At 36.4% G+C, this 19,775-nt stretch overlaps 1 protein-coding gene across 1 annotated transcript in view; it reads right to left on the bottom strand.

Annotated features, from left to right (window-relative positions):
• ANXA10 (annexin A10) overlaps nucleotides 1-19,775 on the bottom strand; it is a gene marked incomplete at both ends in the record, with an annotated part of 39,191 nt that overhangs the window by 2,535 nt on the left and 16,881 nt on the right. Inside the window, 7 exons of the mRNA XM_081135426.1 lie at nucleotides 2,277-2,335; nucleotides 4,384-4,479; nucleotides 5,179-5,272; nucleotides 5,369-5,422; nucleotides 11,887-11,966; nucleotides 13,190-13,280; nucleotides 14,858-14,971. Of these exons, the coding sequence (XP_080991552.1) occupies nucleotides 2,277-2,335; nucleotides 4,384-4,479; nucleotides 5,179-5,272; nucleotides 5,369-5,422; nucleotides 11,887-11,966; nucleotides 13,190-13,280; nucleotides 14,858-14,971 (588 nt within the window). The remainder of the gene's footprint in view (nucleotides 1-2,276; nucleotides 2,336-4,383; nucleotides 4,480-5,178; nucleotides 5,273-5,368; nucleotides 5,423-11,886; nucleotides 11,967-13,189; nucleotides 13,281-14,857; nucleotides 14,972-19,775) is intronic.

The following is a 19,775-nucleotide window of genomic DNA, read 5'->3' as shown; positions in this document are numbered from 1 at the left end:
TTGGGGCAAGGTGGGAGGAGATTCCAAACTCTTGTTAGATGAATGTTGATATCTCTGACGTAGCAGTTAACGTTTTTATTTTATAGTCTGTTTAGGATTGAAAATTGTAAAAATAAAAATTCCAGGTACCTGAAATATTTGCTGATTTAAGCTCAAATGCCAAAAAATACAAAAAATCAATATTTGTGTACTTCAGAAAGGATACGGTTTTTTACAAATAAAGTTTAAATTGTCTTTTCAAATGGAGTAATGCTGACATCTAGTGGCCAGTAAGCATAAACTAATATTTGATGTCTGAATGTTTTAGGTGTAGACCCGCTAACAAGCTTTACCTAATTTGAGGTGACTGAATTATCTAACCAAATTTCCACATTTAACTCATATATCATTCACTGGAGAAAAACAGATATTTTTATTTAGTTAGGGGTAGTGAAAACAGCTTTTTACCAATATTTTACATTTAAGGGCCTCATGTATCAAAATTTTGATTATTTTATGAATAGAGAACCCCCTCTTTACTTTCAAACCATTTTGGGGTACACATAACTTATTTTTTGTGTTGCAACACACAGAGCAGTAGTACAGGTTTTATTTATTATTAGAATAAGTAGCCCTCATTTGGTTCTAAGTAGAATCGGAGTAATTGTGATTATGTTCCTGTGGTCACTCACAAGTGAAGCTTTATTCTGTTGTTGGAGAAGAAAACTGTTGGAATCATCCAATAGCATTACTCAATATACTATTATATAATTTTTTAATATCAAATCAACATTTTGTGCTTGGAAATAGAATAAAAGAGAAATGGAGGGCAGTGAGTACTTGACCTTCCTCCTGTGTTCTGAGGATACATACATTCTTGCACATAAATTTTAAAAAAAACAAACACCTTTATACAAGACATATAACAGAAATATTCTTGACAATTAGTATATTATCCCAGCACGGTGGTTACTTTTAAGAAGTTTGTCTATTAAAATTTATTTGAGAATAAAACACTCTGATGATTAAAATTACTGTACTAGTGAATTATTTTTAATAATTTTCATTGATGTTTCAAGCCTTTGACGTATGTATAAGGATTTGTATCAGACCTTTTCTTTGTCTAAATATATTTCACACACATAATGGATAAGGTGTGAATTGTCTCAAGCATTTAAGTGTTTGTTTCTTTAAAAATGAATGCCCCAAAGGATATGAGATTGACTGGCACACTAAGCTATGAAAAACATTCTCACTGAATTACAAAAATAGCTTTAGAGTTTACTGTTGTCTAGCTATCTCTTTTTAAGTATTATTTTTATTTTATTTTTAAATTTGAATCCTCACCTGAGGATATTTTTTCCTTTGCTTTCAGAGAGAGTGGAAGGGGGAGAGAGAGAGAGAGAGAGAGAGAGACATCGATTGGTTGCCTCCTGCACGTCCCCACCTGGCTGGGGATCGAGCCTACAACCATGGTATGCGCCCTTGGTCAGAATTGAACCTGGGACCCTTCAGTCTGCGGGCCAATGCTCTAACCACTGAGCAAAATTGGCCAGGGCTAAGTATTATTTTTAAAATAAGATTTTATGTTTAAAAATAGCCACTGATATTATTTTGTGTTTTCAAACTTCAGGAATGTAGCAATTTCTTATGGAGAGTTTTTAACATTTTGACATTTTCTGCTTGATGCCATACATTTTTATTCGCATTAAGGATGAGTTGGGGCCTTTGGAAAGATACAAAAACATATGGGCCCTGGCCGGGTGGCTCAGTTGGAGCACAATCCCATGCAGCAAAACGGTTGAGGGTTCAATTCCTGGTCAGGGCACATACCTAGGTTGGGGGTTTGATCCCTGGTTGAGGTATATACGGGAGGCAACCAATCGATATTTCTCTCTCACATTGTCCTTCTTCTCTCTCTCTTTGTCCTCCTTCTCTCTCTAAAATCAATAAACATATCCTCAGGTTCGGATTAAGAAAAAAAAAGCATTTGGATTTACCAGTTGGTTTGGTTGCTAAGAAATGCTAAAGCATATGGAGGAGATAGGCCCTAAAGAATCATATTTCTTAGGTTCCTCAATTTGATACAGAAAGCAGAGCACTATTTCTATTCGATGGCTCTTATTTTGGTGTATAATATATTTTCACTTGAGTATACTTTCTTTTAAATGAGTGCATTTGCATACACGTTTAAAAATGAAAACCTGAAAATCAATAGATAATGGAGTAAAACTAGTACTTTGAGGAAGTAGACACGATTTCTGGAGACATTTTAAAAATATATGGGTCATACTTACGTGGATTGCACTATATAATCTATAAGCAAAATAGGCTGGTTTGTCTCGAACACAGAGAACTACAAAAAAGAGATAAAAAACAGATTTTGAGAGTGACAATATATATTTTCTTCAAAATTTGAGAAACAATGAGCATACTCTTTTTCTGTTACACTCTTGGAAAGGTCTTTGTGAGTTCTATGTAGAATCTCTCACTATACACTGCATTACAATTTCAACATTTAGATTAGTAGTAAAACCATAATCAATAAAAAATAAAAAGAAACAACATAATGATTCATTCAGATTTTCATTTATCTCTCTATTGAAATTCACTTATTTCCTTCATAAAATGTATCCTATTTATCTGAAAATCAAATAAACAGAGCTTCAAAGAGGCCCAAGTCATCACCATTATAGATTTTTATTATTGTAGAATTCAGTGTGACATAGTTCCATGCAAATGGTTCATTTTCCCAAACACGATTTTTAGACTATAGATTTGTGAGTAGACCTGAGGTCTCTTATGGAGAAAATATATGAACAATAACTGGTCTATCCCAGTGTTAGAAGTCATCTAATCAAAATCATGATGGCATTAGAACAGCCTAGAGTCTCGTCAACAGTTGTCCTTGATGAAAGTCAGTTGACGATTATAGACATTCAATATTGTTTATTTGAATAAGTAAAAAAATTAATAAATGAATGATAATGTATACGAGGCTAAAACTTCTAAGGGAAATAAAATCATCATAACAGTGTTTTCTCCATAGTTCAAATGATTGATTTAGACTGTGAGACCAGGCCTTCATCTTTTACTTTTCTTATAACTGTGAACCCCATAAGCACTCTTGAGTTGCTGCTAGATTGCAAGTGCCTTCAGGACAGAGACTTTTGTTGTTGGTGTTTAGCTGTCCCACCTGCGGTGCCTAAATCAATGACCAAAATAGTAAGTACTCAACAATGAATGAACGTAGCAGTTAAATTATTTTCTGTTGTTTCTAATGTCCACTATGTCCTGTCTCACCCTCTCTGCTTTGTTTGTGGCCGTGGTCTAGTGGAAAGAGAGCTATCTTGAGACTCAGATGACCTGGGTTCTAGTTATAACTTTGTTGCTAATTAGTTGATAGACTTTGGAGTAGTCCCTTAATCCCCTTAAGCCTTGTTTGTAAAATGAGGAGTTTTAATGTACATAATTATTAAATTATGTTGAAAATTTACTGAAATATATGCACCTTATTCTCAGAAAAATAAACAGACAAATATTCATATTTTGTATACTATTATAAGGATTTCATTGACCCCACCAAACCTTTTTTATGGAACCCTAGCTTAAAACTCCTTAAAATTCCGTTATCTCTCAGCTCCCGTGCCCATGTACATCTGTGCCACTCTATGGATGGAAAAATCACAATATTCATTTATTCAACAGATATCTGAGTACTTGATCTGTGTCTACTATAGGCAACATTATCACAATGACCCCTCATCTGTAGTCCTTGCAACATGTGCTGTCAAGTTACAGCACAGCACAGAGTAAAGCGTGGGTAGTTAATAGTAGTTTCTATGGATAGTTACCACTGTTTTCCCTTTATGAAGGGATACTTTTTCTTACTTAGGAAGAAGTGGAAGGTATACCTTAAATCACTGCTAAAGTGAAACCTTGGTAAATCTTTTTCTATAGTTAAGACTTACCCCTAAAGGCAAATTTATTAGACATGGTAACAAAACACTTTTTCTCATGGAGAAAAAGAACCTATATTGCTAGCAGTAATCTGCTCTTTAACAAGGGAATGGAAGTCAGTATACATAAAATGAATTTAAGGGTATGAGATCTCAATTACCTGAGACACAGCATTTGAGAATCCAATGTTTCCTAGTATGAAAGCTGAACCTGCTATTAGGGAAGGGTGTTCATTCATTAAAGTAATCAGGTTGCCAGCTTCATGCATTGTATCAGTAGCTAATGTACTTTTCCTCTATAAAGTTAACATCCCTTCTAAATAATTAAATTCAGGAGAAAGTGACTCAATCAAGAGCTTACTCATGCATCTTTAACGTAATCAGAGCCAATTAGCATTTGTTGTGGAATAAAAGGTCTGCCGTAACCAAATAAATTATTACTTACCTATTGCAACTAGCAGCTCTTGAAAGTATCCATCGTAGCAGTCATTAATGGCATCTACTATGTCTTGCCCAGAAATATTTTGAAATTCCTGGAACACTTTAACAAATTGATATAATTCAATAGAAATATTATAAATTTGTAAATATGATACATTTAAAATACAAATATTGATTAGGTTGCTGTACATCATGAAGGTAAAGTATAGGGGTGGAAGTTGGGTTGAAGTAGATCATTTTTTAAAAAGTTGTATAGATTTCTGTGTGTTTTATATGTTAAAAAGAACATAAAAAAATTAAAAAAATAAGAGAAACACAAAGGTACAGCAGTCTGGGGAAAATCAAAGTGCAAACTAATATGAGTGCAACTCTTGGACCAATACGGCAGCTTCACGTAACTCATGGCGTCAAAAATAAGGATTTTGACTCACTATAGACGGAGTAAGCTATGCTCACTATATTCTTTTCAAGAGAACATATACCATGCCTAACACTAAACAGCTAATATATTTGAGTAAGTTCTCCATCAAAAACAAAGATGGTTTTCAAAGGTTCATTATTTAAACGTTACATTCAGTTTTTGGAAAAAATAAAATGAAAGGGAAACTTCATTACTTAGTAAGGTCATTCGATGAGGCGTGTCTGAATAATCATAATGCAAAAGCAGTACCTTTGAGATAAATGGCTTTTTTCCATTTGTATATTACATCCCCCCCCCCAGTTTTTTCCCCCAGTTAACGACTTGCTTTCTATTATATAATCAGTTAAGTATCTAGAAAGAATCCCGGTTAATGATTACCCAGCCACAGCTGTTGGTAACTCTTGTTGCACAGGATCATTTGTAGCATGGTTTTGTGTTCCCCCGTCTTCTGCTGACAGGCTTCCCACAGGACCTGAAACATCACACACGCAGCAAGTAGCACCGCACCCTCCCCAGGCCCCTTGAACGGTGGCTCTTTACAGGCAGTTTGAGAGCGGGTTCTGCTTACCATCGCGTCCTGAGCAGCCATGGCAGGGTCTGTGTATCCTTCCTCTCGGCTTCCCTGTAGGATAAACACAGGCTTTCCTTCGTAACTGCTCTCAATTGACAACTCAGACCGAATTATTGGGACACAGCCTTTGAACCGCAAACTCATTGGTAATTCCTAAGAAACTTCTATCATTATTTAGAGCTAGCCTTGTATTTCTTGAATACTTTATTAAATATCTTTTCTTAAAATGTGTGTTCTTTTTGTTATTTTTTTTTCCTTTGCAGCAGTGGTAATATTTCAAAGATGCAGAAATGTTTTTCACTTTTCCAACTTTCTGTGCGGTGTCTTCTTCCCCATCAAAAAGAGCATCCACTGCCTGGCCGTGGGTGGCAAAGATGGGATTTAACATGGTCAGAGGGCAAAGACACTGAGAAAGAATGAGCTACTATTCCGTCTCTGCCTTATGAAATAAGACATTATGCAACAAAATAATCATGAAACCTAGATTTTGTGGCGTGATAACATTTTGGAATTTGTTTCACTCCCAGCCCTTCGTCAGATAAAGAACAGGCATGGCCACGTTGACCTAAGGAATGGCCGTTTCAGGAGAGGAGGGAAGGAGGGAGCCACAGCAGGCCCCCGGGTCCCTGAGCATCCCGAGCACAAGAAGGAAGGAAAGGTGGAAGAGATGAGTGATCAGTTTGTTTAACCTTTCCTTTGGGTTGAGATCTGGAGGAAAGGCTTTTTTTTTTTTTTTCTCTTTCAAAAAAAGACATAATCTGTGCTGAGAAAACACTGAGGATAAAGTGGTTTCTGCTCCTATCATCTTTCCAAACTCAGGAAAGGGTTCCAAGCAGTGACACAGCATAATTGGGCAGAGGGAGGTGCTGAGTATAACTCTCTTGAATTTACCTTTAACGCCTAAATAGCATGAACGGGTATGTTATCACTCCACAAATTTCTTATCTGCTCCCGATGGAGGAACTGGCATGCTAGCTGAGAGCCTGGTTAGGGAGTGTGACAGATGGAATTGTCTACGACCACGGCAGGGACAGGCGGTTCCAGGAGCCAAGGGCTACATGGTAGACCATGGGGCTGGAAATGTGTGAGACACAGCTAGACCTTAGGAGGATTCTTCAGCTCCAGCGAAAGCAAAGGTGAGGCTAAACCATCACGAAAGGTTACTTAGCTCTGACCAAATGGAGACCAAAAAAAAAAAATTTTTTTTAATCTCGTAAATTCACCAGCTGTATGGTTTGACAGAGAACACTGAGAAACACTCATATCCTGAACTTCTACTCATATGCTACATGTCCAGAGTTGCCCAGAACTGCCTTTCCATAGCTGAGATGAGCAAGGATGCGGGAAACATCCTCTTGATGTGAGGACATTAGCACTCTTCTGCTGCTAAGACACCCTCATAAACCACACACACCTCTTCACCATGTGCCTTCTTAGAAGGAGAAAGGAGGGCCAGAAATCTCACAGTTGAGTGTCTAACTCAATAAACATATAAATGAGATTGACCGTGTATGCTCACATGGACTGTTCCACATATCGTATGGATTAAATTTGCCGTATTAGATGAAATATTAAGGGTTCCCCCCCCCGTGCTAACCAAAAGTTGGAGGCATATGAAAAAGATCCATGTATTCATAGAGAAATTTTCTTGTGAGTAAATTTGTAGCCCTGGAAATTTAATATTTTTAATCATGACTGAGAAGTTGTGTATTATCTAGAGGAGTATAGCTAAGGAAAGACTGATTGAGCCTATCGGACACATTTTTTTCCTGCTTCATTTCATTTGCTTAAAATACCTGGTGACTAAGAATGTATACATGCAATTCTTATTTTTGAAATCTGTGTATTTATGCACATAACTGTGTTTTATACATATATGAGCAAGAAATAGAAGACATTTAGAGTGAACATACTTTTATTGAAAGGTAAGATATGGGTGTTATTTTATTTTCAAATTACGGCAGTGTTGAGATATAGGGACCTTAAAGATTGTGTAGTTTTGACCCTTGGAGATAAAAAAATAAATGGGCTTATAGATATTAAGTGAATTAACCAAAGTCTGATTGTTAGAAAGGGATGGTTATTCTATTTCAGTGCTATTTCTGTCCCTGGGATTTGGTTACTATACTTTTAGGCTAAAGAACTCATTATTTTCAGACAATCTCCTCTGCTTACTCTCTTATGGTTTTAATTTACACAAAGCAAGAAACTGCTAAAAGCAATTAATACACTATATCTTCTGTGGATATATAGCAATATATAGCAGTTACTTAATAACAAAAACTTATCATAGTAATTCTTAGGCTTCAGCTTATTTGACCTATCAATAGAAGTTGAAGTAATTGGTCACTCTCTCCTCCTTGCTATATATTCATCACTGGGCTTCCAGGATCCTCACTCTCTTTTCCTTTCTTTCTACTGCACTGGTTAGTCCCTTTTACTTTTCCATCTCTTGTTCTTGTCTGTACTTACGATCCTTCCCTTGTTAATCTTCACCAAGCATGTGACTTTAAGTCGTTCACATTGTCTTAGTGATTTCCAATTAAACTATATAGCTAAGTAAACATGTACCCTTGGAGTGTTCGTGAGAAATATTTAAGATTTTTCTGCAGTCCTGTGTATCTGAATTTTTTTGAAAGATAAGATTTTCGGACATTTAGCTGGAATGGTACCTCTCTGTTTACTTCTTTGTGCAGTTAATGGCCAGGAGCACTTTAAGAAGACTGATGGGTTAGGAGGATGTGAATTAGTTAAGTCTGTGATTTAGCTTTTCCCACCAAGGCAGAGTCAAGCTGATTTTGTCATATAAAAAAAAGCCTGAGATGTGAATGGCATCAATGAGCACAGAAGTTGGATTAGGGGCAAAATAAAAACGTGAAAGGAAGAAATAAAGGGACTTAGAATATAGCTGAAGACATTTGAAGCAGGTAAATTGACACAGGTGATCACGGGAAGCCTTTGGCAATAATATCCCAGGCCTCCCTGTACAAGCCTGAGGAGCAGTCATGAGGGGAATCCTGACAGCCAAGACCAGGAGATAGTTGGGTAGTTTCCATTCTTTCCATCCAGCTGGGTAGTTTCCATTCTTTCTCTTTATGAAAATATTTATCATCCCCAGTGTGATTTGCACATATTGATGAGTTAATCTCTAAGTGACTCATTTTTCATTATTTGACAGATAATTAGATCTCCTGTAACTCTAGTTTGATAAAAGCACACAGGAAGTGTTGTGAGCCAGTTTAATGATTGGCATTAGTTTTTAAGAAGAACATGTTCTGGTTGAATTGTTAACTTATTAGAAATAGCCTTGTAGGAAAATACTCTATAGATTAAATGAAAGATCTTCTTTCCCAGAAAATATGACAGTAATTTTCAGTGCTTTCCATTTCATGAACACCTTAAGGCTCCAGTGCTCTAATTCCCTCAATCTCTGTTAATTCACAAAAAGAGGTGTGTCTTAATGTTCACGGTGTGAGAAAGATGAAAGCCATGGACAGTCTTTCCTTTGATTCTGAGAGTCACATGCAGAGGGAGGCAGAGAATGTAATGATAATAATGGAAGAAGTTTAGAATATTTGTATTAGGAGGGCATTGAGAGAAGGTTGGGTTGACATCCCTTAATTTACAGAGTGAATCTCTCTAACCTGAATCACAAAAAGGTTAAATGATAAATCCAAGGACATACAACTGAATTATAACAGAGCCAAGAGGAATAGATATCTAAATACATACCTTGTTTCCAGAGATGATAGATGATAGATAGATAGACAGAGACACAGAGAATAATAATCCCAGCCAGAGGGTAGAAGAGGTTTGGTTACACTGCAGCACCCCTCAGTTGTCTGGTTGGAATTTATCAGCTCTAAATTTCACACCCCTTTAAGAAGGACCCCATTTTATTTTTGTAAAATATTTAGATAGATTCTCTGTGGAATGGCATACCCCACAGAAAGTGTGGGCTTTTTCAATTTCCTAATTCATTTTATATCTTTTCCAATCTTTTCAATGTACTCATCCAAATCCTAAATCAGGAGTTCCAAATGGAAGAGCCGCCATTAATGTAGAAGTCAGGAGTCAGTAGAATATCTTCAAAATATTTAAAAATTTAAGATAAATTATGTTTTTACTAAGAAGTATGAATTATCATGGGACTTTTGATTTCCAAAAAAGACAAATATTAAGAGAGGTTATACAAAGATACATCTTTTTATAAGCTTTTTTACTTCTATTTTCTATAAGTAATGTCTCTTAAGTATGCACTTTTATACATGTAAGGTGTGTTTTAAATTTTAAGGAAAATGCGTTTTGAAACTTTATGAATATATAATCTTTAAGTAAACCTCATTAATTTTCTTGGTTTCTGATAAAATCTAGGTATCTATTTACTCTTGTTTTTGATATTCTATGTTGATGGGAAAATTTTATTACACTGAAAAGCTATTTAAGTTTAAACACACATACACAATTAAGGTTCAAACTCTAGAAATTGAAGTTAAGAAGTTATACTTTATCCTGTAAAGTCTCAATACAAATTAGGTGAAACCCAGTGATGAAATAAATTGTTGTGTGTTATTTTAAAATATGTGTGTCTATAGAGATAATGCCATTATATATACAAATACACATACATATATACTCTATCAATAATAAAACATTATTGTTTAATTTCAGGAAAAAGGAACTGCAATTATGAATACGATTGATTGCCTTATTACATCAAGGGAAAACATTATTGTTATTTTCCCCTGTCTGATTTATTTTCTCTCATGTCTAATTTTCAGAAGTGCATTTTTTCCCCTGAAATATAGGAATGTTTGCTTTATAAAAGTAACTGTGATGCTGGTTCTTAGGTGTCAGTTACTTTTAAGTGGTTTATAGCTCAGCCTTTAAGGAGGTGCAGAGATTCCAAGAAGTTATGTGTGTGTTTGGCATTTTACCAAACAGAAGTAGAACTGGAGTGGAATCAAATGGACTTGGAAGCTAATTAAAGTGAACAATGGATGTAGAGTGTACTGAAGTCTGTTTTTATATGAGCCCTCTCAAGCAGGGAATGTGTAATGTTGGGAAGGCCATTTCATCTCTCTGGGCTTCAGTTTCCTCATCTCTCAAAGGAAGAGATATAGCCAGTTAAGTTCGCTGGGAAGGAGACTCTGAGCTGGTGATCAGCATGCTCTGGTTTATTATGGAATGTGCTTGGAATCAACACCAGTGGAAAGGAGAGAGAGGAAGCAGAATTTGGCAGAAGGACAAGGTGGACACTGATACAGTCCTATTGGAATACAAAGTAGTCCTAAAGAAATACATATTTTTCCTATTTATTTATGTTTTTCTTCAATAATACATATTTATTTGGATATTAAGACCAAAAAAAATGTGTTTGATATCAGAATGCATCTCATAAATTTACAATGGGATTATTAGTTTTACTCTTCTATTAGCAACAATATGTACACCAACATGAATTTCTTATTGGAAATTGTTTTAATTTATATTATGTAGCATCATTACTTGAAAATTAAAAAATAATGACTATTCTAAATTGAGAGAATGTTTTCATTAAAATTAATCTTACACTATTTCAAAGTTAGAAAGTATTCAATTGACATGACTAGTGAGATTATTTTTAAATATTAATAATTATTATTTTTTCCCCTATAATGACTTCAACTTCTCTTACAAATTAAAATAAGCTTATTTCTACAACTTACACAGAACTCAAGCTGGGCCATAAAAACTGATGTTACAATCCTAGATTTAAAATCTTCAGAATAGTACTTGATTAGTTGAGATTGGTCATATGGGCAGTTTATGAACTATGCAGCCAAACCATGCAAATACAAAGCAAATCAAATCAAAACCAAACACAATAAAACAAATTCTTAATTTTTTTTTTAACTGAAATTTTAAATTTAACTTGCTTAGTACTATGCCACTTTTTCAATTGAACAATTTGAAGGAATCCAATCAGGGTGAATTACCATTCCCCTCCACTTGGGGCAGTATATGCTTGGCTTCTTCAACAATGGTTTCTTTCGTACTTTATCCCTGATTCAAAACTGACAATAACTCAGGCACACAGACAGACAGACATACCCACACAAATAATTAAAATCCATGCCTCCTGGCAATGGATGGAATTGTTATTTTGCTCTAATCTGGCTAATCTATTATCCATTCTTTAATTAAATCATACAAAATAGTGTCAAGTACAGAATGAAGTTTTTAATCATGTTAAACACACATTAAAGGCAACCACACCTTCAGTCTTTGATTTGACATAGCAAATGAGGAAGACAGCAAAATAGCAGAGATCGTGTACTCTTCACATTTGTTTCTTTCTACACCCAACTCATGTTTCTGTTACAGCGACTTGAACTGAGTTTGAATTCAGTAAATGTTATTATATAGAATTCACTGTTAAACTGGAGTAAAATGGAGTTTTCTGTTCTGTTTTTTGAAAATGAAATATATATATTTTTTAATAGTGCAAAATTGTGACTTTTTCAGTATCCTACCTGGACTAGGTTCATGAGAGTATCTCTGAAGTGTCCTGAGGTCTCTGAATAAATGTCTTCTTGAAGGTTACTGCTGTATTCTGAGTAAGAAAACATCCATGTTAAAGCTATGAGTTATAGAACCATATATCAATGCACTTTGAATAAGTTATTGCTACTTCCTTAGTTGAGTGGAAAATATAAGAAATACAATCAGCCTGTTGGTATTTCTCTGTCCTTTACTACCTTCTAGTTAGATGAAGCCAATGAACAGTTCACCAAAGAAATCTGACACATAGTACTAATGTTGGCACCAGTCTGTTTTCTTAAAAAAATTCTATCTTCATTCCAAAGTTGAAAAACAACATTGAAAGTCATTTCACATTCTCTAATTCTCAAAATTTAGGATTATAAATTATATTTCCATAGGCTGCTGCTCAGCCCAGAGTTTTTCCCAAGTGCTTTGTCTCACTTTAATATTTTAAGTGAAGGGTCTTACTTCATTCCTCTTGGGAAAGTCTTGTTTTTGTTCAAATGCAATATAGGAGACTGTCTGGAACACTTTCTTGACATTCATTGTCACATAATACATAATGCATTAAACCTTTTTGAAAATGAAGTTAACCTTTCTACTTTTAAAATGTGTAAAAATCTGATTTTGAGGTGGATTACAGTGATTATAAAATTTATATAAAGTGAAGTAGTTACCCATATTTGTACAATTAGCTGAACAGTTATTGTACTTTGCTTTATTTGTCTATACACCTGGTCTCTCTTTGGTAAGAGATAAAATGATCTCTGAACTGCCACACTTGGCAGTTTCCTGTTTTAATATAAACATTCACCTCATAGAAACTTGTAATTATTTTCCTGGAAAATTCGCTTAATTTGATTGTCTAGGGTCATTTCATTTGTAATGTTTTTAATTTAAAATTTTTTTAAAATATATATTTTTTTGTTTTTTGAGAGAGAGGAAGGGAATGGGAGAGAAAGAGTGAGAGCCAAAACATCTATCAGCTGCCTCCCGCATGCCCCCTACCAGGGATGAAGCCCACAACCGGGGCATGTGTACTGACCTGTAATAGAACCAGCAACCTTTCGGTGCACAGGACAACACCCAACCAAATGAGCCACAGCGGCCAGAGCAATTATTTCATTTTTAATACTGTAATCATCTATTTTAATTAGTGAGTTAATTGGTCTTGGGTGAGTGATATTTCAGATACAAGAGTGCCTTAGAAAATCCTTTAAAATACATAAGTGAAATTTTATGTTATTTGAAAAATATAAGGTTTATATGTGTGTAAAATGTATATTTCCTTACGCAAACTGTAGGCTTCTCGCATTTGGAAAATTTCTCCATTTGTTCTTGAAGCTAATATATCAATGAGACAATTCTCTTCAGTGCCTACTCCCTGGAAAGACAGAAAGAGAGAAATATAAAGGCATTTGTATTGGGAATAACTGTACCTTATGTAGTATAAAGGGATAAAGCATTCCTGGGATTCTGAGTGGTGGCAGAGGCCAAAAGAAGTGTGCTTGGGTTCAAGATAAGCCCAATTCAGTTATGGCTCTGCTATTTATCAGCTGTGTTCCTTCATTTAGAATAAAACAACATGGGCATTTCTAAATAACATGGAAAAAGATGTTTAAACAATGCTTATGACACTGATTTTTGGGGGCTCAAATATCAGTTCTTTGGCAAGCTGAAATTAGAACCTGGGTCTCTGAATTTCCTAAGGATGTTTAGGGGCCTCTCCCCGCCTTTTCATACATGTGGAATTTTGTACCATTTGCCTAAACATTTGAATTGGGTACTTTCATGTGGTCTCTTACAGTCAAATGCATATACAGGGTGGGGCAAAAGTAGGTTTACAATTGTTGGTATGGAAAATAATACAATAATTAGTAAGAATACAAGAATTACCTCTGTGTTTATCATATTCACAACTGTAACCCTACTTTTGCCCCACCCTGTGTTCTTCTCGGATAGTAATTTTAAAGACAGCACATCTTTTTTGGAAAAGCTTCAGAAATCCTTACTATTCTATGAGATATAGATAAAATATTACAGTTTCATCTAAACAGTAACATGGCTTCCTTCTTATAGTTTTTAGTCACATAATTTTGCAAGAGGTAGGAACTGACATATGAAACTTAAAAAAAAGCAAATTTGTTGGAATTCATATGAATTTTGTAAATGCCTATTCTGATCTACAAATATATGATCAAAATTCAGATTCCCTTCTTTTTTTGTTCCTTTCCTCTCTCCTGTCCCACATTGCTCACAGGCTGGAAATCTGGCCATTGGCAGGCATTGTATTGGAATGACTTCAACAGTTCTGCAGGTGTTTAATATCAACATTTGGAAAGATGTAAAAACCCTTTTTTGTCCCCTGTCCCTAGCCAACAAAATCTCTAACAAATCTGTAGTAGATTTATTTCATAGAAATTATTTTCCTGTGAGAAAGAAGATTCTAATCCTTCAGAAGTAAAATTTAGATACATTTGAACAATAATTTTTGTAAAGGACTAACTTAAAATCACAAAAATATCCAAATAAAGATGCCACCTGTATTTCGTATCTGACTCGGTATCCTATTTTTACTTAATGAGCCAAATTTTTACAAATCATTTATAGAGGTTCACGTGACATAACATTTCCCCTTAATATGTGAATACATACTAGGGAGAGACAATCGAGTAAGTCCCTGACACTTGTTTCCTTTTTTTCCTTTTGGTAGCTCAGCTGGGCCAGTAAATCTGAATTTGTATAACAAAAGAAGAGGCTAATCCCATCCAGTGGACTCTAGAGGCCTCCTCTCCTAACAGGGCCACTTCTCCTGATCACAGAATTTCCACTGTTTCATCTTTGCTCAGATATTCCATTCCCTCTCCCTGATCCCATGCAGCAACATCACAGGGTAGTTTCTTCTTTACCAAAATATGGACCTGGACCTGTTACGGGTATATTTTTGCATCAGACCACTACCTTCATGGCATGCCAGAGTTCGTGAGCATCATAAGATGGTGGTGGGTACATGAGGCCAACCATAACATCTTTGAAGTGATCTGAAAGCTTCTCCTTCAAGTCACCAATTAGGTCCTATGAAGGGAAAAGTAAATATTTTTATTATATCATTTACCAACTTTACAAGAGAGATGGAATAATGGCATAGTCTTCTAGTAAAATTTCCTTTTCCGTGTCATTTCATTTAATAAGTCTGGTTTTGATTCACGCATATATACATCGATTAGAGGACGCGATAGACTTGAGGGTTTGAAAATGACTGATGTAATCACATCTTTCCATGTGATGTCATCTGTATGGACATTCTAGTCATATAAGCATGGAACAATATTCTTTTTCTAATCTCAATCCCCAACCATCTTTTGACTTCATTATGAAAATAAATAAAAGTTGAAACCTAAAAACTTTTTTGGTTAGGAGTTCTTAGCTTTCTTGTATGGAATTAATGAAACATTAGTCCTTAAATAAAATATGCATTTTATTATTGTACCGGTCTCTCTTAGCAGGGGTTTCCTGGTTTTACTATTGCCAAAAAGCTTGTGTAAATGATTTAACTAATCTTAGAACTTTCCTCAACTAGCCACATTAGTACATTTATTTAAAATATTGAAAGTTAAACACTTATACAGAAAAACAAGCATGCTGAATTTTTGTCCTTGGAAGATGTATATAAAAGTTTGAAATTAATTGTTTCATTTTGACTTTTATTTTATTTTTAGTATAGAATGGGTACTTTAAAACATATGTTAAATTCATATTTTGTAGGGTTACAAAGATATCTGTTTAAAATTTATCATTTCTTGCTAAAATGTATAAAGTACATTCAATGTTACTTTAAAATATGCAATATTTTAGTTCTGGGTGGCTCAACAATAGAATGCAAGTGAAAGATTCCCAGAGAGGCATAATGTTTTATATAATAAAAACAAGTTATAATTTTTATTTTATTTATTATAACTTGACAGCACCTCTCCTATAATGTGATTTTCTTTTTCAGCAAATAAAAGCACTCACCCACATGGTGTTAATTGGTAATACAGAGTCTGCTGAATTTTTGCTTGGGTCAGTGCAATTCATTTAATGAACAATTATGTCCAGAGTTGTGTTAGGTGTTTGGAGTACATATAAAACCATAAAATCTCCATTTTCATGCAGCTTATGTTCTACTTAATTCCTTTATTATTTGCTAGTGACTTTTTCTAATTCCTTTACCAAATAGCTGTTAAGGTGCTATTATGAACCAGGCACCCTTCTAGGTACTGGGGATATAGCAGAAAAGAAAACAGATATGAACATTTGAGCTCGTAAAGCTTATATTCTCATAATCACGGGAGCTCAATATTTTTTGAATGGAAGATTCCAGTTACACAACAGGTATTTATTTAATACTGTTTCCCAGACAGGGTGGTAAGTTAACATAGTCCCTGTTTTCAAGGAGATTCACATTTCACAAACCCAGGGATAGCAAAGGTAAAAGTGCGAGCTAATCTACGTTCTAAGGCTTTCAATACAAACTTTCACATAAGATCCTGAAGCAGTGGTACAAAAGGATTAAAAGAATTCTGGTGAGGGATCACAATGGATTTATAGGGTTAGGGAAGTGGGACAAGTTTAGACAAAGAAGGACAAGTAGCATTGGGATAGGAGGTAGAGAAGCCATTTGTGATGGTTCATTTTGTGTCAACATGACATTTTATGTGTCAATGTTTGACCCAGCTCTTTGGCCAAACATTATTCTAGATATCTCTGTAAATTTTTTTATTTTTATTTTTTTTATGAGGTTAACATTTAAATCAGTAGACTTTGCGGAAAGCAGGTTCTCCGAAATGTGGTGGGCCTCGCGCAGTCAGTTGAAGGCCCGAACAGAAACAGACTGCCCTCCCTGGAAGGAGAGACTTCCTCCAGCTGAGCCCCTTTGCAACCACACCGCAAGCCCTACCCAGCACGTGGATTTTCACATTGCCGCTCTGCAATCGCGTAAGCTCACTCCAGATCCTCTCTCTCTGTTTGTGCCTGTGATCCATACAGACAGGCTCGGCAAGAGACGAGGGGGAGGAACACGGACAATTTTTTTTGGTGTGTGAAGGGGCCGGGAAAGGATGGCCTGGGATGCGCCGGGCGGCAGGCGCGGCCCAGGTAATGGAAGCAGCAGCCGGCCTGCCGCTCAGCGGCCGCGCAGCTCTCTTCCCAGGGGAAGCCTGATCTCGCGCGATCTTGAGCGTTCTCAGGGGCCGCGGCGGATGCCTGTCGCGAGAGCCGCCTGCGCGCCTCGGGCGGAGGCCGGCGGCTGGGACCCCCGTGGGCAGCGCGGGTCCGGCCGGGGGTACGCGCTCGTGCTCCTAGCCCTGGCTCCTGCGCGGTGCGGGAAGGTAAGGCGGTCGGTGGGACAGGCGTGTTGGGTCGGGGTCACCCTGCGTCCGTGTGCTGGCGTTTGTGGTGTGACCCAGCGCCTGCGGAGGCCGAAAGGGCCTCCCGGAGAGCAGGTGGACGGGACAGGGGGCCTGTGGCGTGGGGCTGCGGGGCTGCGGGGCTGCGGGGCTGCGGGGCTGCGGGGCTGCGGGCCTTCGCCCCTGCGGCGCCTCGGGAACCACGCAGCTTCTGGGGACGAACTCTAGGGGTGTGTCCGGTAATCCACCCAATGACGATGGCTCCTTGAAATGGTTTTCGCAGTATGCACCGCGAAGCTGCATGGACCTTAATGAATGTTAGCTAATTTAACTGTAATTGGTCTACCCCTTTTCAGGTTTCTAAACGGGATATCTCTTAGAAGACTTGTGCCCTAAAAATTATTTCCGTAAATAATTTCGAGTTATTTTGTTGTTTTTAAATTCTAGGGTACAATACCTGTTTCTTTTCTAAATGGACCTCTCCCATGTAAAAAAAAATTTAAAAGCTGTTTAAAAGTCTTCACATTTAGTAGTTTTTAGCATTATTTTCCATGCTGGTATACCTTTGGAAAATTTTACACCCCACAGAGCCTTAGAATAACTATAATAATTCATTACAACGACCCGATCAATTAGAAACCATAATCGTCCCACCCACTGTATAGATGAGAAAACTGTGGCACATAGAACTTAAGTAGCAAGTTCCATATAAATCAGCAAGTAAGTGATGGAGCCTGGATTTTAAATCAAGCATTTTGGCCTTCTAGTCTCTTTTTTATGTTACGCAGATCATAGGAAGCCACTAGTCATTTATCAGCAAGGTGATGAACGTAACATACAGGTGTTGAATGTAGCATTTATGGACATTTAAACCTAGTGACGGTGCTTTGAAGGTTTAAATGCAAGAGATCAATAATAGTTTGTGAAAAGGTAGAAACATTAGAATTATCATCTCTTTTATGAGCCTTCCTCTAATTCCAAGTGAAGTTGATTAAATCTTTGCCAACACTGCTCTCTCTTCCCATTTTTTACACTAGATTTTAATGGCCATATTATTTGCATTTATTTCCTCCAAAAGTCTATCAGGATGTGGATTTTCTCATAAATTTTCCTAAATTCATTATTTAGCTCTGGCACAGTACTGAGTGTACAAAATGTGCAGAGTATAACGCATATGTAACGTGTAAATAAATGTATAAACAAGTGAAAGAATAAACAAATGAATGTGGAAAGGATATTTATTTATTTATTTAAAGGATAAAGAAAATATTCAAGTTGAAGATTGCTTGGGAATTGCAAACGTCTCGTATTTAATCTTTGGTCACATTTCTTTGATCACTGTCCCTCCTAAACATTTATAACATCTTCATTTACTTTGTATACTGATACTGAACACCTCGGTATATAGTCCATTGTAGATGGAGATTAGTAATGCCACTAGATGTCGCTAGCATATTTTTGTTTTGTAACAGGTATATGTGTATATACATGGCTATAGTAAACTGATTTTATAGAAGGTTGCAATAAAATTATATCATTTCAGTGAAAGAAATGGTATCCGATATCATCTAATGCCATTAGAGTGTACAGGTTCTGGAGGTGGAGTGTTTAGGTTTGAATCCTGGCTGTGCAAAGTACCAGCTGTGAGTTCCCACTTAGTAACCTACTTGGGTTATTTAACCTCTTTGTGTCTGCTTTCATATCTGTAAAGTGAAAATAATCACAGCACCTACCTCAGAGCTTTGATCTCAGTATAAAAATACTTAACTTAGGTGAAATTCTTAAATACTTTCTGGCATATATTAGGCACTCAAAAATGTCTTCCCCCCCCCCCCAAAGTTAAGTAATTTACTGCAGATAAAAAATGACTAATACAAGATTATCCCTGTCTCTCCACTCTCTCTGTTTCTCTGTCTCAAAATTTCTCTCTCTACCTCAGAAGTTTATTATATTTCTCCCAACTTTTACAACACCCAATTGTTGGTAAATTTTATTGTCTCTAATTTACAAATACATCCAGAAACTGATGATTTCTTACCACTTTTATTGCTACAACCCTTGTCCAGGCCACCACCTATATTAATGTGGTAGCATTAACTACTCTCCTATAATAAAATAGTAGCCTCCAAATGAGTCTCCCTTCTGTCCTTGCACCCTGCAGTCTCCCCTCAACGCATCTCACAGTGTGATCCCACTCCTCTGCTCGAAATGCCCTTTCCCATTCTAAACTCCAGGATAAACTACAGCTATTGTTGCGCAGTAGATCTCAGGATAAAGCAAACATGCCAGGTAGTTTCATCCATGCAAATGCCAAAGTCCTTACGATGAAGGCTTCACAAGATTCTTGACATATTCTTGGTCACTTCTCTGCCCTTATCTCCTACTGCTCTTCTCCTTGCTCCTGATTTCTCTGCTCCATCTACAGCAGGCTTCTTACTGATTCTGGAATAGCAGACCTGCTTTGCTTTTGCCCTTCCCTCTTCCTTCAATGT

This window comes from Miniopterus schreibersii (genome assembly GCF_964146895.1).
Source record: "Miniopterus schreibersii genome assembly, chromosome: 4".
NCBI lineage: Eukaryota > Metazoa > Chordata > Mammalia > Chiroptera > Miniopteridae > Miniopterus > Miniopterus schreibersii.
This window is presented reverse-complemented; position numbering and strand designations above follow the sequence as displayed.